General features: G+C 40.7%; 1 protein-coding gene across 2 annotated transcripts in view; it reads right to left on the bottom strand.

Annotated features, from left to right (window-relative positions):
• Nucleotides 1-702: 702 nt before the first annotated feature.
• Nucleotides 703-20540, bottom strand: part of LOC102784245 (phospholipid-transporting ATPase ABCA1-like) — a 34908-nt gene continuing 15070 nt past the window's right edge. Inside the window, exons 9-49 of one of the 2 annotated variants that reach the window (XM_006790834.3) lie at nt 15596-15839; nt 15337-15476; nt 15136-15252; nt 14156-14350; nt 12937-13145; nt 12507-12683; nt 12202-12424; nt 11742-11963; nt 11350-11554; nt 11133-11246; nt 10835-11009; nt 10565-10696; nt 10332-10471; nt 10084-10221; nt 9740-9969; nt 9485-9557; nt 9137-9339; nt 8956-9007; nt 8625-8738; nt 8241-8389; nt 7907-8031; nt 7561-7659; nt 7232-7421; nt 6853-6947; nt 6707-6739; nt 6489-6594; nt 6181-6255; nt 5433-5602; nt 5158-5335; nt 4906-5021; nt 4666-4810; nt 4404-4527; nt 4166-4295; nt 3874-4057; nt 3644-3750; nt 3354-3495; nt 2998-3132; nt 2724-2827; nt 2545-2637; nt 2071-2314; nt 703-1979 (exon numbers count right to left, since the gene is read on the bottom strand). In XM_006790834.3, the coding sequence (XP_006790897.2) occupies nt 1836-1979; nt 2071-2314; nt 2545-2637; nt 2724-2827; nt 2998-3132; nt 3354-3495; nt 3644-3750; nt 3874-4057; nt 4166-4295; nt 4404-4527; nt 4666-4810; nt 4906-5021; nt 5158-5335; nt 5433-5602; nt 6181-6255; nt 6489-6594; nt 6707-6739; nt 6853-6947; nt 7232-7421; nt 7561-7659; nt 7907-8031; nt 8241-8389; nt 8625-8738; nt 8956-9007; nt 9137-9339; nt 9485-9557; nt 9740-9969; nt 10084-10221; nt 10332-10471; nt 10565-10696; nt 10835-11009; nt 11133-11246; nt 11350-11554; nt 11742-11963; nt 12202-12424; nt 12507-12683; nt 12937-13145; nt 14156-14350; nt 15136-15252; nt 15337-15476; nt 15596-15839 (5991 nt within the window). In that variant the 3' untranslated portion in view covers nt 703-1835. The remainder of the gene's footprint in view (nt 1980-2070; nt 2315-2544; nt 2638-2723; nt 2828-2997; nt 3133-3353; nt 3496-3643; nt 3751-3873; nt 4058-4165; nt 4296-4403; nt 4528-4665; nt 4811-4905; nt 5022-5157; nt 5336-5432; nt 5603-6180; nt 6256-6488; nt 6595-6706; nt 6740-6852; nt 6948-7231; nt 7422-7560; nt 7660-7906; nt 8032-8240; nt 8390-8624; nt 8739-8955; nt 9008-9136; nt 9340-9484; nt 9558-9739; nt 9970-10083; nt 10222-10331; nt 10472-10564; nt 10697-10834; nt 11010-11132; nt 11247-11349; nt 11555-11741; nt 11964-12201; nt 12425-12506; nt 12684-12936; nt 13146-14155; nt 14351-15135; nt 15253-15336; nt 15477-15595; nt 15840-20540) is intronic. The other variant, XM_006790835.3, reaches the window with a different exon arrangement.

Here is a 20540-nt window from a genome sequence, read left to right as displayed (position 1 = left end):
ACTGACTAGCTCTTATAAACAAAATATCTCAACAGCTTGTCCTATATTAGAGCTACTGACAGCACAGATACCTTCAGTGTGGCAGTTTATGGACGTGGACAGAGTAGAATTTGGCAACATGACCAGAGGATAGAAAGAACTTGCAGTCTAAATAAGACTGAATGAGAGCACAAGTTTGTTTCACGCTGTTGACAATGAGAATAGGAGGATTTTGACTGAGCTGATGGATAAAAGCACAACACAAACTTTTAAAAACATTTGCCTCCTCCAGATTATGCTGGTTGGTTAAGGATACATATTCATCTTCATTTGGCACAGATACTGTTTGTTCACTCCACTGGTAACATCTTTTTTTTTTTTGACTTGACGTCACAAAATTGCTACTGTACATAATATCCACATCGGCACTGGCTCAGGTCTGAAAAGCTTCCGTGGTACCCTCGCACTGATGTTTATAAAAGCACATCCTGGTCACACTCAGATCTGGCGGCATGCTTTGGTACACAGAAAAAAGGCCGGACAGTCCAGGTGTGTGGCCCATTGGAAAGCATGCACTATATATTTCCATTTGACTTTCAAAAATTCTTCAGTAATCCTTAGCCCTCCTTTGTCCGAACAGGACAGAATGAGTAACAACAAGCCAGCATAGCAGACTGTACATCTTGTGCATATAACAAAGAACCACAAGATTTATTTTTTTTTGTTGTTGTTGTTGTTGTTTTTCACGATGAAGGACACACTTTAAAACAAAACAGTCAAGTTTCTCTATACACACAAAGAAATTGGGCTTTTTTTGTGCTATGATGCATGTTGGTATCTGTCTTATACATTCCTTGGCAGCCTACATACATTGTTGTTTTAATGGAGTGCTCAAATTTCTGTCTCCACCAGTTTAGGCACTATGCTGGATAATGTCAAGGACACCAAGTACGACAAATAAAAACAAAACAACTTGGTTAGCAGTTCTTAATTGTTATTTGAAGAAAAGTAACTCTGTCAAGGTTATGTTTGCCTGGAGGAATTAAATTACCTTTAAAAATGTAATTAGTAAAAATTACTATGCTGATGATTGCACATTTGTGACTGAAAGTGGATTGTAAAAGCGTTTTTTTTTTTTTTTTTTTACCATCATTTGACATAGAAAAAAATCCCCCAAACTGCGCTTGGTAATGAAAAGAAATCTAGAAAGGTTTGACCCTGAATAAAAAAGCAGTCAGTCTGTTTTTAACCAGGTTAAAAAGGTTGAACAGATTTAACAGCTGGCAGTGACTGATCCAAATTTGTTTTTTTTATATCATCCTGATTTCTCCATACAGGCAAATATATAAACACCCTCACTGACCACAGCTAACTACTTTAGGAAAGGGGTTTAAAACTGAGAGATCTTCTGCCATCCCCTTGGTCTTGCCCATTGAGTGGGTAGCTAGGCTACACATGCTTTCCAGTCTAATACAGCATTAAAATTCTGCTGTCAGTTCAAGTGTTCTGAGTCTTTCCTTTCTTTCTGTCAGTCTAGTGAAGGAGAAGCACCTGTCTCCTACCCTCACAGAAATATCTCGTCATCTTAAACATAATTATATATATATTTCTTGCATTGATTTGCATTGAGCTTTCATTGTTTCAGTGTCTGTCACAATACCTGCAGTCTCTGCCTTTTTAAGAGGCTGTGCATTGAAATGCAGGTCCACTGAGAAATGATGACAATTGAAAAAGACTAAAAAGTAGAAAAAAAAATGAACGCAGTCTGTCTCCCCAGAGTTTAGTGGTCCATCTTTTCTCGGTCGTGGGGAGGGTGGGCGAAGCATTGCAACTCCCACAGATGGTATGTTGTGGAATCAGACACAGCTCTCCCTGGTCTTGTTGTCTGTGAGAAAAGAGTTCAGCTGGGAAATGTCCACTACAACAGCGTCCCGCTTGCTCAGATGGACATCTTTCAAGTGGTCCTCGTCACTTTGGTCCTTGGCAAAATTTACAAACACCTGGAAAAGGAGGGCGAAGAAGAGGAAAAACAAATGAGCATGCTTAAATTGAAGTTGGATGTTCATAATGATTGTTTGTAAGTTGGCTTACTTGGTCTAAAGTGGTCTGAGAAACAGAGTAGTCCTCTATGCTGAGAGTCTCTTTGTTCTTTGAGAGCAGGGAGAAGATTCGGGCGAGAGAGGTGAGGGATGAGGGAAGCTGGTACTGGAGCATGTTGCGGTGCTTCTCCTTCAACGTGCTCCCTGGTAGCTCCCTTTCTATGAAGTCCATTACTGGCCTAAGGTCTGGGTCTGGTCCCGCCACCCGTAGGATGATTGTGTAGCCATCTCCAAATCTAACAAGTATATTAAATATATATATACATTCAGTTTTTTTTTCCCTGCTATGGGGCTAAAGACCAGTCTTTCCTTCATATGAATCATTACTGCAGCTAACAGAAATACAGAATCAGGATTGCTGCCATATATAGTCATGAACATAAAATAATACCATCAATCTTGCTAAAAGTGTAAAACGACTTTTTGTGAGCTACAATGTAGTGAGAGGTGATTTTTGTGGTCTCACCTGTTTTTGAGGTGCTGCACGCTGCCCAGACAGCGGAACCTGCCGTTGACCATGATGGCCATCCTGGTGCAAAGAGCTTCACACTCCTCCATACTATTACAAGACACATAAGAAAAATATTCATAAGGGGAAAGAATGTCCAGGTAAACAAACACATGGACCGGAAGGGCCTGTCGAACCTGTGAGAGGTCAGGACTACAGATCGCCCCTCTTTGATGATGCTCAGGATGGCGTTCCAGAGAGCACGACGTGCCTTGGGGTCCATGCCTGTAGTTGGTTCATCCTGCGAACATGTAAGAGCAGGTACTCAGCTGGTGCTACACAATCATATTTACCACACAGTTCACTGACTTTAGGAGCTTTAACATTCAGCAATGCTTTATTATTATTATTATTATTATTATTATTATTATTATTATTATTATTATTATTATTATTATTATTTTCACTGACCAGAAACACAACAGGTGGTCCTCCTATTAGAGCAATAGCAGTAGACAGTTTCCTCATATTTCCTCCACTGTAGCTGCCAGCTGCCTTGTCCACATACTTCATCAAACCCAGTTTACGGATGCCCCAGTCTGCCACCTAGTGGAGGGTTAGAGTTTTGAGTGTGTTAAACTGTCTTCTGGCTGAAACATGACATCATGGCTGAAAGTGTTATCATTATCAGGTAAATTGTCTAGTTGAAATACAAAATAGAAAAAAAAAAAACCCCACACAAACAACAACACTGCACAAGTAGAATTATAGGTGTAGTTTACGTGTAAAAGGCAAATATGTATCACGTGTGTATGCTTGTTGCTGACCTCACAGACTTCCTTCTCGGGCACTCCTCGCAGGATAGCATAAAACTCGAGATGCTCTCTGCCAGTCAGTAAGTCATTGATAGCATCAAACTGAGGACAGTAGCCCATGTTCTGATGGACTTCATCTATCTCTGTGGTTACACTGCAGTAAGAGAAAATAGATAAAAGTGGGTTTTTTAAGTGATATGAAGAAAGAAAAAGAAACCTGAAATGTAACACCTTTTCATGAATTAAGTAGTGTTGTAATCTACATAGTGTCGTATGATAGGACGTCTTTTCTTGTCTCTCACCTCTTGCCAGCCAGGTAGGCCTCGCCACTTGTTACCACAGAATCTCCTGTCAGCATTTTGAAGGTGCTGGTTTTTCCTGCTCCATTCACCCCCAGCAAACCAAAACACTGCAGGAAAGAGGAAGAATATATTCCACTTAATATTTCACATTCAAAATGCCATCTGCTAATCCTTAACTGAAAAAGAAATTACTCATCCTCATATGTATAAAAGCTAAAAGACAGCAATACCTCTCCAGGAGGGATGCCAACACACAGCCGGTCCACTGCTGGCTTCTGTTTACGCTTGTAAATCTTGGTGAGCTGTCTGAGCTCCAGGATGTCTGACTGTCCTCCACCGCTGAGGATCCGCTGTCGCTCTCTTGCCACATCCTCGTCTTCCTCTCCAATGGGCTTCAGATGACTAGTGGATGACCTGAAAGTTAGGGAGGAAAGGAGTTAAGTCTGAGTGTTGTGATATAGAGAACAAAGTTTAATGCATTTAAAACAGAATAATCACATGTATGTAATAAGTTTCCCCCACCTGGCCTTGAAGCAGAAGTGATACTGAATGAGAACGGTTATACAGAAGAAGACAACACCCTCAATGGCCATTGCAAACAAGTTCTTTCCAACCATGTCCCAGGCCAGAGGAGAGCGGAACCGGTTTTCACCTACAACAGGACATACATTTTAGAAACAAACACTTATTTTTCGTACCTTGTCAAAAACTAATAAGGACACATTTATTGCTGTAGTTAACAACTGCCTGCTGTGTTTACCGAATCTCTCCAGAGCATCAGCCATTGCTTGATTCTTCACCATGTCAATAAGTCCTCTTCCCAAGCAGAAGTGAGGGAAGATGAGGAACACATTCTTCAGGATATCATTAATGCCACCGATCTCCTGAAGGAGGAATGAAGGCAGCATTTAGCCAAGAAAGGTTGAAAATTCAATGTCAGTCATTCAAAAACCTGCAACTCTAGATATTTTTGAGTAATTCCTTATAAATTTTCAAGTCTCCTGCTACTAATAACTGCTTACATTGCTTCCAAACAGCTCGAGAACAAATGTGGACACGCTGCCGTTGATTCCTATCAGTATGTTGACGCTAGTAAGAACCACGTAGGCTGTGCTGGGTATTTTAAAGAAAAATGAAGCTGGGTACATCAGAGGGGTGATTGACCATCTGAAAAAAGACACAAACAGAATTTTATATGAAAACAGGTTAAAGATAAACAAAAACGGAAAGAGACAAAGAAATTGTGTTTGTGCCTAATTTACCCATATAGTAGCAGCAGCAGAGCCAGCACAGGCAGATTGGTGGAGGAGACGTAGGCGTCTTGTTGGAAACACACAAAGATGATGATCACCAGTGTGGCGGGAACGATGTAGTTACACTGCAAATGGGATAAAAAGAATTTAATTTCAATAAGCTAGATGTTCTATCACGACTGTAGTCTGAAATTTTCAAGTCTTTTTTACACGGACTTGAGCGAAATGAACCTTAAGTTTAGAAAAACTAAAATGACTTACCATATCCCAGACAAAGTTGGCCAGCCAGTAGAGGAAGGGTTGCACTCCACTAATGAAGTGCATGTGTTTAGCCTTGTTCACTCTCTCTTGGATGAGAAAGACCACAAAACTGGCCGGCACAAAGGACATGGCGAAGATGACGCAAATGGACACGAGCACGTCCACCGATGTTGTCATCCTGGAAAAGAAATAACAAAAGACACAACGGGAGTAAGAAGAGGCCAAAGAGATAGTTAAACCTTTGAATTCAGCACTGTAGTCACTGTAATACTCACAACGCGACTTGTGAGAGCTGCTCCTTGGTGAGGTTGAGTGGATGATTGTAGGCAGTGATGCCAAACTTTGTGGGGTCTTTTCCACCTGGCAGACTCACCCGTAGAATGGCGTTGTTCATCACATTGAGGAAGGAACCAATGCTGTGCCAGCCTTTGTTGTTAAACCAAATCTGCATTAAGAAAGACAATTGTGAGAGCTTCACTTGATGTAACATTAGAGACTAATAAAAGGAGCTTAGACATAAAACAGCAGCTTGGAGATCAGCTAAGTGTTACAAGTCTGTAAGAGTAAAGAAAGTCTACAGCACTCATTTATTTTACCCCCTCTTGAGCACTTATTATCTTTCCACAGTCAAAGTAGCACTTAAAAAAACCCCACTTAGGTTCTAACGTTATAGTGCATTTGCTGTTATTTTGGACACCAAATAGTGCCAGACACCATTTGCATTTAAAATGTGAAAGTACAAGTATAAGAAAAATACACATTACTTGGTACTCTGTAAGAAAGAAAACATAGGGCAATAAATCTCACCAATGTGGAAGGGAATCTATGTAATGTTCATTATCTATGACATACTCAACATAAATAGCATGTAGGTTGAGTACTACACATTTTGTGTGCAAGCTGCAGGTTTAACAATGGCATTGTTGAAGGAATTGATCAAGGAGGCTTAACTGTAATGTCCAGAGCCACGTGCTGTTGTATAACTGCTGTCTCGTGTGTGCATGTGTGCGTGTGTGTGCTAACCTTGACGTTATTCTTGGTGTCCAATCCTTGGATGAAACTGGAAAGACTGTGAAAGAAACGATCTGCTGCAGCTCCCTGGAGAATGGGCGAGGCAGCAGACAGAAGAAGTGAGCCAAGTCTTTTTTAGCACATGTGTAAACTGACACTGCTCAGACTTGTAATAAGATACCATGTTTATCATCAGTACAGCTGTAATTATAACAGCACAGACAGACCGCCTGTAAGAGTCTTATCCCGACAAAATCAAAGCAGGCCATTATGGAACGGTTTATGGATTATGTAGTACATAATGTAATAAAATCTCTTACTCTTTCAAGATGGAAACGTCTCCTCAGCTGAGCAATTGCCCGATCAGTTTCATCTGTGTGGGCCAGAAATTGTGAACTCCTTGCACCTAATGAGAATCCGCCATATCTGCAATAGATTACAGCCATTTTAATACTTTGAAAGGACACAGCGGAGAAGCACTCACTCAGTATTATTGATTTGTGAAGGAACTAAAGATGCATCATGTCTGTTACTGTACCTGAACTCGTTGACCCAGATCTTGTTCTTAAGGCTGTAAGAAAGGAAAAGAAATTACTCAGTGCTTGATAGTTGCTTGAATGAGAACAATTTGCATTAAAAAAAAAAATCAAGGTAAACAATAATAACATGTCAGAGGAGTGTTACCTCTTGCCAATGATCTGAGCGTAGGTCTTAACCAGATAGTCTGAAACGTTTCTGCCTGTCAAATTCTGCAGAGTGTCTGTCTCACTGAGCTTCATCTGGATACAAAAACAGACAAATCAGTTATTTCGTGTTCATTATTCATCTACTTGGTTGCTCACACTTATTATATGACTTTTGTTTTAACTGGTTTTAGATTATATTTGCCATCTCAATTTCAATTATTTATTTATACAGAGCCAAATCATAACCACAGTCGCCTCAAGGTAATTTATGTTGTAAAGTAAAGACCCTAGAATAATACAAAGAAAACAGAAAATATAATCATATGACCCCCTATGAGCAAGTGCTTTGGTAACAATGAGAAGGAAAGACCTCTAACCTGTGGTGGTGGAAGCCCCCCAGCTCCAGATGGACACTCGGGCAGCATCCTCTTGCGCCCTTCGCAGCTGCACTCACACAATGGAGACGGATTCTGCATGGTCCAATTTCCTTTGTCAAACATGTCCTTCACACTTTGAGAGACTTGAGGGACCGACCACTCATCTTGAACTGCTGTGCAGGGAATGTCCCTGGAGCATAAAGAGGGCGCTCATATTAAAATCTCCAATTTGTCCATATGCATTGAGCATTCTTCCTGAAATTCTGACTGATTCTTACACAATCTATAATATAGATCTAAATATTTTTCCTAAATGTAAGTTAACTCACGGTATTGGCTGTCCTTCCATGCAGCGTGTTCCAAAGCCAGGTTCTGCTGTCAGAGCTCCAAGCAGATTGTTGGTATGAGGGTCTTCAGGCATGTCATTACTGCAAAGGCACAAACAAAACGCATTCCTTTTAATAACACAAGACATTTTAAACTATCTCTAAAAGTAGGAGAAATACATGTTAAAAGAACATCGTCACAAAATTCTAGTTAGCATTTACAGCTTTGGTAAGAACACTTAAGGATAGGCACCGTTATGTAATGTTTTACATCTTTAATGGGCTGAGGAAAATGGGCTATTTTGCAAAACAATGGATTAAAGTTCTTTGCAGACAGATTTTATCTTACCTGATGAAGGTAAACTGTTCTCCATACATGCCAGGATCCAGAGCCAGGCTGGGGTACTTTCCAAATGGAGGAACGATCAGGCTGAAGACCAAGGCAATACACACAAACACTGCCGGAAGCACAATCTGAAAGATAACAGCACTGATGTTAAAAGAGAAAAATACAGCTATTATTTCATAGAATCAGAATCAGCATCAGAAAGACTTTATTTATCCCCAAGGGGCAATTAAGTTAGTAGTTAGGAAGAGCCTCATGATTGAGCGAGGCATAAACATTCATATAATGGCTAACAGTGTGTGTAGAGCCCATATATGTGGGTTTAATGCCAGTATACCTGGGCAAAGAAGCCCTTCCTAGAGCGTCGAGCATAGAGGAATCGTTTCCACAGTAGTGCTACAAACTGCTGTCTCTTCAGACTCCAGCCTTTCACTTGGTATGACCCTTTGCCATCTGTTCCACTAAGCCAGTCGGTCTCACGGGATTCTGGACACAGACAATATGATACCCATCAGCAAAACTGCAGTGTGACAACATGGAAACATAACTTGTGACACATGGATTGTAATAACTTAATGTCTGCAAATTTGTAATTTTGTTTATATGTATATATCTGGTAAAATGAAACTTTAGGTACAAGCATAGGCTGAAAGATTTGATGAATGATAGCAAAAAAGATCTTTGCTATCACTGCACTTCATGCTGGGTAATCCATTTCTACCTGGGTCACCTTCAGAGTCATTGAAATCAAAGTCATCCTCAGTGAAGGGCTTCAGGCAGCTCTGGTGATCTCCGAACGCATGACGACGACGGGTTCTGGTGGGCACGACTCCATCTGCAGCCACATGAGAATCAGTGAGTTAAGCTAAACTATTTAAATTCCATTGTTTTGTCTTCTCTATGTTCCCTGATGCTTCCTATTTAAGATTCAGTATACACAGCATTTAATTTCTAATTATTTCATCTAATGTTTACCAACAAATGGTGTTATAATGTAGATTGCATAGGAGACGTTAGGTGTGGAAATGTTGGAATAAATATCCCAGATTTACCTGAGAGCTCAACTGAATCCACTCCACTGTCCTCAGCCACTTTCAAGAAAATCTGAAGAGTTAGAGGGAAATAAATTAAAATACTGGCTAAGGTGAAAACAGACTGCAAAAAAAATAATGCAGATGACATATAAATATGTAAAAAAGTTAACTCCAACCAAATGAAAATGTAGTATCTTACTTCTTCTAGGGTGGTATCAGATATTCCATAACTTGAGATTCCCAAGTCAGTCAGTCGGTCATCAAGCTCATGAAAGAGCTCCACAAAGGCGCCATCCTTTGCAGCCTGGTAGGGCAAGACATAGGCGAGTTCATGGCCGAGATCCTCCACCAGGCGAGCCTCAGCGACATGCTTGAAAATCACATTGGAAATGAGGGAGACATCTGTGGGGAAGAAAAAGCAGAGAGAGTGAGAAGTTCGTAAATGGACAGAGGTCATTTTACATTACAGCTTTCCTTTTTGGAGCTCAAACTGATAATGTGGGCTTAATTTTATAAGAAAGACAGCCACTTTGTTATTGATTCTTACCAATAGTAGTGGTTTCACTTTCTGGTTCACTGCCAAGACCAGCATCTGAACTGCTTTCTGATACACTGTCCTCCTGTTTAAAAGACAAGACAATGTTAAGAGGGAAGAAAAAGACTAAATCAGTTGTCCTTCATTAGCAATCAGCATGTATATTTTCTATTTTACTATAGTAGAGTATATTTCTGTATTAATGATACAAAAAGGTTTTTTTCTTCATTTGAAAAAGCTTAATATTGCTTTTTACATTTCTTGTACCTTTTCTGTTTTCTTGCTATAGGAGACGGTGCTGGCAGAATTCCTGCATGACTGTAGTGTCAAGTCATAGTCTCTCTTGACCAGGGTCAGGTAGTAGCCTGTTCCCAAGTGGGTCTTCAGGAAAAGAGAGGAGCCTACGCAACACAGCTTCCCGTGCGAAATGATGGCAATGCGGTCACCCAGGATGTCAGCCTCGTCCATGTGATGAGTGGACAGGATGATAGTGCGGCCTAAGAATAGAAAAAACTGAATTTGTCATTTCATTCTTGGGGGTGGATTTCTTGACTCAAATTCTATGTAAAACTACAAAAATAATAAGCTAAGACAATATCAGTTCTAGTTACCTTGTCTGTATTTGAGCAAGAGATCCCAGATGCCCCTGCGTGCGTAAGGATCAACACCAGCTGTGGGTTCATCCAGAATCACAACCTTTGAACCACCAACAAAAGCCAAGGCCACTGACAGCTTCCTCTGCATCCCACCTAAAAAGACATCAAGAAATAAAAGTCAGAGACAGACTTTCTGTAAAAGCGTTAAACAGGAAATCCCTTTGCACAACCTGCCCACTGTAATAAATCAAATTTAAACTGACCGGACAGGGTGCTTGTGCGAGACTTTCGTTTGTGAGGCAATCCAACGTCATTCACAATTTGTTCCATTTCCGCCTTCACCTTCTCCTCTGAAAGACCCTTCAGGCGGGCGTAGAACCAGATGTGTTCCTCGACTGTCAACCTGCATTACAGCAAGCAACAGTTCACTTAACAGCCAAAGCACAAAAGACTGAAAGTTTCCACAAAAGTCTGTCCCCCAGTAACGCATACGTACATGCTGAAAAGTACGTTGTGTTGAGGGCATACACCCAGATTCTGCCGGATTGTGCTGAGTTCAGAACGAATGTCTTTGCCGAGAATGTAGGCTGTGCCAGAGGTGGGTGGAAACAGCCCTGTCAGGATTGACCTTGATCAGAAACAAGAAGGAAACACAAAAATACAGTCAGCACTTCAGCTGGGCAAACTTTTAAATCCTTTATCAAGTGTCGAACTCTCAGCTCAGCAAAACTTGGGAGTACTGTAGACAACATGTGCACTATCTTACATAGTTGTGGTTTTGCCAGCTCCATTGTGTCCGAGGAAGGAGGTGATCTGTCCCTCATAGAATCTCAGGGACAGGCCGTCCACGGCCAGTTTGTTTCCATGGCTGTAGATCTTCACGAGATTCTCAATGTAAACACCAGGCTCTATGTGGCTTGGCTCTTCCTCAATGCAGACAGCTGCAAATCAGACACAAAAAAACAGCATAATTTATCCTGGTATTCCATCCAAACTTTACGTAGTTTAAAGTGCAGATGTGTTGTATATCTAAAAATTATGATAATAATGATTATGATATGTACCATCAGCGTTACCCTTCTTTGACAGAGGGGTGGAGATGTTCTTGTTCTCTTTTTCTCCACACCAATATGTCCTAGTGAAGGGAAAATACCAGGGCCTAGGGATCCCATACTGACCTGTAACAGAATGTATTGCTTGTCAAATAATTCATATTGCTCATGTGCAATTTGTCCGCTAAAGGAAAAAATACCCAAACTGCAAAGTTTTTGCACAACTCACCAGGGAACACAGCTTCAATGTACCAGGTCATTATTCCGTACAACACAGCGTCAAACAGCATGAGGCAGATGGAGGTGGTCAGGTTGTAGCTGTCTTCCTCTAGAGGGCTGGCAAGTAGGTTTGACCACTGTATTCCCACTCCTTGCTCCTCAAAGAGGGCAAAGTACTCACATCCAAAACCGAAAGCCACAGGAGAAAGGAGACTCTGTGAAAATGAAAGAGCATTCAAATTTTAGGACAGAAAATTATGCCTGCATACAGCAAGCTTGTTTTTAATCCCTATATTCAAACATAGAAGTAATATTTTAAGACAAAGGCACGAGGAAAGAGTACAAAATGCAAAAGAATCATGTTTGTATTCATAAGTGTGTAATTAAATCTATTCAACACACCACAACAATTTTTGCTCCAAAGCCCACGTAGTCCTGCCAGGCAACACAAAGCACGTAGGGCAGGTAGAGAGTGAAGTATATAATGCCACCGCAGGCGGCTGCCAAGTTGGCACGAGAAAACAGCGTGCTGATGAGAAAGCACTGCATGATGGTAACTACGCCAAACGATCCCAGGAAGAGAAACACAACGCCGGAGTCACTGTAAGGCAGCAGGTTACCCATCTGAGAAGGACGTCAGACAAAAGAGACAAGAAGAGAAAAGAATGATGTCAGTTGTTTTCCACCTTTTAATTAAATTTGGAGACATCATGGAAAAAGAGTGACTTAATTGTGCTGAGTATGAACATCTGCAATGATCAGTGTGAGTATGTTCACTTGTTTTCTATAATTTGCTGACATTCCTTCATGGTGACATATTGGGCATACGTGTGTGTGTGTGTGTGCCTGTGGCTGCACCAACCTTCAATAACATCACCAACAACCCAGCGCTGATCAGCAGGGGGATTAAACTGCTGATGAACCAGCTGAGCCAAAGGGTGCCGTTATTCAGTCCCATGATTCTCATGGTCTCTTTGAGGCGTGCCTCTTTCTCGTATACCACTCCCTTGATGATGATAGCTACTGAGTACATCCATGCCAAGGTCATGAAGAGAGGCATTGACCGACTCATCACACGCAGGAATCTGAAAAAGCGCATTGAATGTTACACACATGTCCTCTGTAGAACTGAAACACATTCTTTTTTTAACCACAGCATTCACTTACATATCATCAACGTAGCAGGGGTAGGGCATCTGCTGAATGTAGATTCCTGTCTTCTCCTTGGTGCCGGTGACAGCTCTGATAATTCCTTGTTCGATTACATCCTGCAGGTAGGAAAACCCACCCCAGACATACCGCAGGTCCTCAAAGGGGTCTGCCCTGGGACCAGGGTCCCAATATCTGCAAAACAAGATGAAAATCAAGAGGGTAAATGGTAAATGGTAAATGGCCTGTATTTGTATAGCGCTTTTACTAGTCCCGCCTAGGGACCCCAAAGCGCTTTACACACCCAGTCATCCACCTATTCACTCTCACATTCACACACTGGTGGAGGCAGCTACAGTTGTAGCCACAGCTTCCCTGGGGCAGACTGACAGAAGGGTCAAAGGAGGGTCAAATAAATAAAAACCGTCTGTTCAACACGGCCACTTACCCGTCTTTAATCTTATTTGTTCTCTCCACATTATCGATGTCCATACGGATTTTGTAATTGACATTGGGTGGCAGGTCAGTGCTGTTGTTGTGGGCAATGTCAGGAAACACGATTCCAGCCCAAAACCTCTGGTTATCAAGAAGACCCATGGACTTGTTGACCAATCGCTCCTCATTAGCCACTGGCTCCAGCTTGTCCAGGTTCACACACTGAAGGATTTTGATAAAGAATGGATTTTATTAGAGTTTAGCTAGAAACAGGCACTTTTGCAATAACTTTTATCTGAAAATTGTTCATACTGAAGACGCCGTCAGCCTGCAGACATCCAGTTCAAGTGTTAAATCCTTAACAGCTCCAAAACAAACTACTCCACTCTTACGAATGCTAAAAAAGTTTCAGCTCAAGTAGTCACACAGTTTCTCAGAATTACATTTATTTAAACTGGAAAACAGCAATGAACTTTACACCCGATTGCACAAACTCAGGTGCTTTTGTAACCACACCAGGATTGTTTAGCTGATTTGTTGAGAGCTCCTACAGATTAGCTTCAGACTTTTTTAGTTGACAGAAGCAGACTTGTACCAGATCCTCCCACAGCAAGTCTCTACTATGCCAACAGAAAGCTAGAAAGCGGACGATAACAATTAAAATACACCATATGCTACATATGTATGTCATTTTTGACTGTGTACGGTTGTCCTCGACACAGTTCACAGTGCAAGAAGCTTCACACATCATATGATCTTAAAGGGTGAAACAGTCAGTAGGTCAGTGAGTTGTTTGTGATTTTGCGGAACATGTAATTGACCCTAAGTGAGGCTTTTTAAGTAATTTGTATTGCATTTGTGCATTTAATAACATTATCCACAGTGGCTAGAGACAACAGGTCAGACAAAACCAGGTCAGATTCACATTGAGATTCACACTAAAATGATCAATTACAGTAATAAAATTATCTATCTATGGGAAGTAAATAGCTGTGAGGATCTGAAAGCAGTTCAAATGCACTGAACAGTGGAAGATGATGGCAGATTTGTAATGTGATGCCAAAAAATGTAAAATTAGCTGGGGGTTTTTCTGCATGCATGAAGACCTATTCTACAGACACAACTTCAGACTCACGTTATTATGGCTTTAATCCCAAAATCTCAAAAAACATGGCAGCACATGACAGTTTGGTGTGCACTTTTTGCTAATACATGCTTTTATTAACACTAACCTCCATGAAACGAGAAATGGTCTGTATGGCGTGGTTGGTTTCATTGAAGACATCTCTCCAGGTGTAGACCGATCCTGCGTGTTTTTTGTTAACTGAGGTCTTAGAGAGGAATGCTGCTATATCTGACACGCGCAACTCAGTCCCAATAAGCTGGGTGTTAAGGAACATAGCGCTGGCATTATTCTGGAGCAGGGTCTACAAAAAGAAAAAACAACATTTAATAACAAATAAAATCAAAGTAACAATGCTGATTTTGATATAAAAAAAATATTTAAGATGCTGGAAAAGCTGAAAGTTCTTTTGTTTCATTTAAATTGTCTTTTGACCTTCTTCTTTTTGTGATGCAAAATGCCAAACTGTGAAAAAATCCTGCATGCATTCTTGCTTGTTTGGGCAGTTTATCCCTGACAGCAACTTATCATTAAACTCAAAATGCAGCTCATTATCAGTAAGTAACATCAAAGTATTTTTACAACCCTTCACCACCAGGTGGTGCTTTATGTAATTCCCACATGAAAATGCTGAACAGATTTCTCAGGCACAGCCATGTTATAAACTACATGTCTTCTTATTGTGATATATTTTTGAGAACATAATAACAAGTAAACTGACTCCAATAGGATGAATCCAGAACGATGCTCACTAATCTCGGCAGAACAAGTAGTCAACCAAGCACATGTGTGGTTGGTCCGGCTCTTTTCTTATTTGAATGAGAACAAGTGTGGCCTAAATGAGATCAGTTCTTATTTTTTGTTTATGAGCTTTTTTTCCTCAGCTGCCAAATTCTCATTTCGATAGCTTCAAATAAATTCATCAAACAAATCCCAGAACATAAACACTCTTTGCTATTGAGGTCACATCAGATATATAATTATACATAATTACATTTCAGTAAAGGCGATCCTTTCATGTAAACAGGAAGCACACAAAGCAGACAGCTCTGATGTGTGCCAAAGGAAAATGCCCCTGCACGCACTCACCCTGACCAAGTCCATTTCCTCGCTATTCTCCATGAAGTTCCAAATCTTGGGCTTCATCTCCTCCCACATCCCTCCAAGGTCCCTCAGCACACCCAGCTCCTGGAAGGTCTTATTAACCTGAAAGACCCACCGAAGATAATTTCATTTAATGGTTCATACACACCTCTAATGGGGATTTTATATGTTAAGCGATAACTATACCTCGTGGATGATCCTCTGTGTTGCCGGAGTGTCTGGTGTATAAAGGATCTTCCCCATGAGAAGGGGCTTCAGAGCTCGCCAGATCATTCTGGAAATGGGACTGGACTCCAGGTTCTTCATCAAATTGTTACAATAAGGAGCTGAAAAATAAAAATAGAGACATTTAAATGGTGAACCTTGTATTTGTAACAACAAAATACTTGACTAACAAACTGTACTATTGTGAAACTAAATTGATAGGTGAGCTCTGGACACTTACTGGAGGAGTTATCGTAAGTGGAGATGGGTTCACTGTCATTATCGTTGCCGTGGTTTCCAAAAAGGGCCTTGTAGTTGTTGTCTTCATACCAGTTGAGAGACTTGATTTTGAGGCCCCCTCCCTCAGGATGTCCACAGACGATACGTGACACGGCCTGGTACATCTGATTTGGAGACCCTGTAGCATTTGCGGTAAGATACAGGATCTCCTTTCGCATATCCTTCCAACTCTTCATGCTGGAAAGCTGTAGTAGAGAGAGGCAGATAGAAATGTCAACATATTGATGATTGCTAGGTGGCAGTAGGTCAAATTAGAGATCTACTTCTCATGTCCTCAAAAAATCGGTTGACAATCTTTGGTTTGTCTACACAAATAGAGATAATGCTCCTGAAAAGACCTATTTTAGACACAAAATATCATCATCTTAAATATTAGAACATTTTTTATTTTTCAGGCAGGAGGCCTTTTTTTTTTTTTTTTTACCATATTGCCTTTTTACAGTAAAGTAACTGCATATATTTAAGACTGTCACTTTTATTTTTTTTAATTGTGCAGATCCACATGGTTGAAATTAATCCTGAATGACAACATGAGCGTGTTTAATGCACCACTGATCACTTCAAGTGTCATCCCACACGTGTTCGAAGTTGCTCTGCACACGGTCAAAGGAGCTTGCAAAGAAAAAAAAGCGTCTGGACTTCTTTAAGTTACTTGAAGACGTTTCACCTCTCATCCGAGAGGCTTCTTCAGTTCTAAGGTCAAATGGTGGAGCGTCCCAGATATAACCCTAGTGGGAGTGTCCCCCCACAGAGGGACAAAAGGACCCCCTGATGATCCTCTAATCGCCTGAGCCAAGGTGTGGAACTGGGTGTGGGTCCCAATCAGCCAGAGTTTCGGGTGAGTTCATTGTGAAACTTGATTGGGACCCACACCCAGTTCCACACCTTGGCTCAGGCGATTAGAGGATCATCAGGGGGTCCTTTTGTCCCTCTGTGGGGGGACACTCCCACTAGGGTTATATCTGGGACGCTCCACCATTTGACCTTAGAACTGAAGAAGCCTCTCGGATGAGAGGTGAAACGTCTTCAAGTAACTTAAAGAAGTCCAGACGCTTTTCTTTGCAAGCTCCTTTGACTACGATGACCTGGATGACTGAGAACCTTCACAGACATATTGCTCTGCACACATTTCTTCTTCAGGTATTCTCAAATGTCCTGAATGAGTAAACAGATAACGAGCAAATTGAAAATAACATGCCCACATCCTTATTTGAAAAGGGATCGTTTGTGACAACAGTAATGTAAAATGTTTGAGTGCCTGTGTGTGACGCTGGAGGTGTGAAGATATTGAAGGTTATCATCTCCTCTATGGTTGGTATTCTGGACGTGGAAGTCAAGTGCTGCACTGAGGGGTGGAGACACTTAGCACTTAGCTGTCTGCCTGCCTCAGATAAATTTAACTGGTGTTCCTGGTCTATCATTATGCCTGCGTATGTGTGTGCATGAGGAGAGGTCAGATAAAATGTAACACGTATTTCTGCACGTGACTTGCATGCTACTGCTGAGCGTCTTACATAAAAAGCAGCTGTGATGATGATATTTATCATAGTGTACATCTCACATGTGTACGTTTTGTAACAAATAACACAGAACTTGCATTGCATTTCAACAGCAGTTATCTCTGCTAGTTTTCTGCTGCTTATGCATGTGTTTTTAATGTGCACACAGATGAAAATTGACTTTTAAGTTAGATAAAATTTGTGACATTCACTCATCATTCAGTTAAAGATTTGTTTGGCATTGGCACAAAATGTAACAAATCTAAAATGACCAAGATTATTTTCTTTTGCATATCCTTCCAGTTTTAATCTCCAGAAAAACTGGAATTATTGTGATGTCAACATACATTTGCATTGTTACATCAAACTGAAGGAAGCAGGGAGTTCATTCTGGTTCACACTGAGGTTACTACAGGTCATCAGACAAGTCCACACTAGTTCACTGTTGAGTTTCCAAACTGGTCATCAGCTACCTACACATGCAATTATGTCACCGACTCGTGACAGAGAAGGATGTCTTTTGTTAAAGTACAAAAGAAAGAAAACAGACGAAAACTTCAGCAATTCCAGCGTCACACACGCACAAAAAAAAAATCAAGCATTTCAAGTCAACTCAAAGGGGGACTTTTGTGAAAGGAAGAGGGGTACTAGGGCATACGGTAAGTTTGAGCTTTGTGCTTTAAGCGTGGAGGATGAAGAAATCAGACCCTTTCTTGAAAAAATGAGATAAAAATGTGAGAAAGAAAGAAAGCAAGAAAGAAACTGAAGACAAACAAACAAACAAACAAGACAGTGTGTGAGAGGCTGCAGCAGGAGGTAGAAATGAGCACAGAAAGCAGAGGAAGGTACGAGAACAAAGAAAGGTTACTATCGGGCGTTCTCGTAACTGGCAAACATCCGCAGGCTCCACAAGTACAGCCCTATTATTCTGACAACTATTACTGAGTACATGCTCATTGACACAGAAACACACATGCACACACACAAACGCATATAAACACATTCAAGCCAGACAAGTAGAAACGCACACGCCTTTCTGAAATGCCACGCATTCCTGCTTTAGACTGAAAACCACAATTTTCTCTGTCATCTTTGTCACTTAATATCAGCTGTTTCATGTCATTTTTATTCATTTATTTATTCGCTATTTGCCAGGCAAACAAATATTCAACGTAGTTTTCAAACAAGGAGAAACTGAGCCGTAATTTAAAGACCTGTTGTGTCCTACATTTGCACTCGCTGAGCTCGTTTTGCATGCGGTCGCTTTGCAGCTGATCCTGCAGCCACATCAAATGGTCACATGCTTTCCTGCTCTGTCATGTACAAAGAACTGTGGGTGATGATTTCTGTCAGTATGTGTCTGTCTGTGCTGACTGGGTGCATATCAGAGTCTTTTAGGAAGTTTTGTTTTGTGGCTGTCAAAGTACATTAAAAAATATCAGGCTGTGCATATGTGTACGTGTGTGTTTGTATTTAACACTGCATGTAGCCACCAGGCAAAATTGATATATAGTGCGTACTTGCCTTGTGCTGAAAACGCTTTTGTGTGACTAAATTAATGTCATTTCCCTAGTGGGTTACTGCCCATGTTATCTTGGGTGACTAGGTGACTAATACACACATCCATCCAGGAACTTGCACAAAAATACACACACGCACATCCACACAGACATGGAGGCAGCAGAGAAAGATCATCCTAGAGTAACCCCACAGCTGAGTCTACACGAGGTTACTAAAGTTCAAGTTTCCGCTCAAGCACACAGCTATTTAGACGAGAACAGACCCTCGGAGGGCAATCCTAAAATAATTGTGAACATCAAATCACAAGTATAAAATACATTTACATAACTTTGTGACCCAAAACAATAGAATAGGAGTTGCAGGTGCACACAGTTGTTCTTTCTAATAACGTAAAAACACATAACAATACACTGATCATTATAAAGCAGGAAAGAGTAAATAAGCTAAGAATGTTGCTGTATGCACTGTAAACTGGGCTTCTTTGTGAAAAATTCTAATGAACACTGTACAAGTCAAAAAAGTTAAGTTAAAAGCTTTTCTCTTGTTCGTCTGGTCATGTCAGAGATTCAGCTGACTTTACAAACTCTAAAAAGACTTTTAAATCAATTTTTCACAAATAGTCTGCATTTGCCAGGCTTGCCAGAGAAGACAAATTCATGACCCCCTTTTCAATAATTGCCACCAATCATAATGAAGGTTTTAGTATAAATTCTAAGGGGGGGATTCCAGATTATTAGTGCACAAATGCCTGCCTCCTCAGCAAAAACAAAATAATCTACTTACAAACTGAGAAAAGGCTTCAGATAAAGTACTTAAGTAATTAGTTTAACAATACATTAAAAATTTAAACTCATCACGGCTAGCAGAGAAATAAAAGGCAGCGACTTGTCTGATTCAGACAACGACCATTATGTAAGTCTGACATGGACCATTTCTTTTTGCATAATTTTCCATGTAGTTATGAGATGCTGGTTGATAAGAATAGTTACATCTCATTGCTCCATAATGCCAGGCTCGCTCACACTACTTATCCAGTGTTTAATGAAAAGCCACGAGGTAGCTAAAACCCTGCCCACCTTGCCCAGTTATGTGAATATTTATGTTTTCAATGCAATTCAATTCATACCGCATGCATTTTTCATGCTGCGTGTACTTTAAAAAGTAGACATTTTTGAAAAAATAAACCCAAACAAACATTTGATAGGTTTGTAGCATAAACCTATTCGCTGGAACGTTCAAGACAATTTAACTACACAGCAAAGCAAGACACGAGTAGGCAAAGTTCTTTATGTTTCTCGTGCATGGGAGAAAACTGGACAAACGCCGTTCCATCGCTTGACCCCAGTTGCTCTCGTCCGCTCCCCCGTAACACTGCTCTTTTATTGAGGTTACATGAATATACATAGGTTCATTAACATATGACGTATACATACACACAAAGAGTACCTTGCCTGTGTGTTGTGTAAGTGTGTGTGTGTGTGGGGTCAGAGTGTGACCCCATAAACGACTTCCCTAAACCTGCTGGTCTAGAAGTCCAGCAGTTCATCTAAACAAAAGGCACTTAGAGTAAAACAGATATAGATGTGTTTGCTATACCATATATCAGCAAGAAAAGATACAACCTTGCTCATGATCCAAAGAGGTGTGTGATCTATGTCAGAACACTCTGGAGAGGAGTGAACGCACCCCCCTCTTCATGCTACACAGAGTTGTTACAGACCTCCTAGGATGAGACATTCTTTCAATCTACAAATGATTATATACTTCTAAGCATATATGAGTAGATATTTCTAAGCATAAATGACAATCAACAACATAAACCTGACACATTAAAAACATTAACATCTGTACTTTTTTTCATGAGGT

The sequence above is a fragment of the Neolamprologus brichardi genome, chromosome 6 (assembly GCF_056152115.1).
Source record: "Neolamprologus brichardi isolate AB-2024 chromosome 6, ASM5615211v1, whole genome shotgun sequence".
In the NCBI taxonomy this organism is placed as follows: Eukaryota; Metazoa; Chordata; class Actinopteri; order Cichliformes; family Cichlidae; genus Neolamprologus; species Neolamprologus brichardi.
This window is presented reverse-complemented; position numbering and strand designations above follow the sequence as displayed.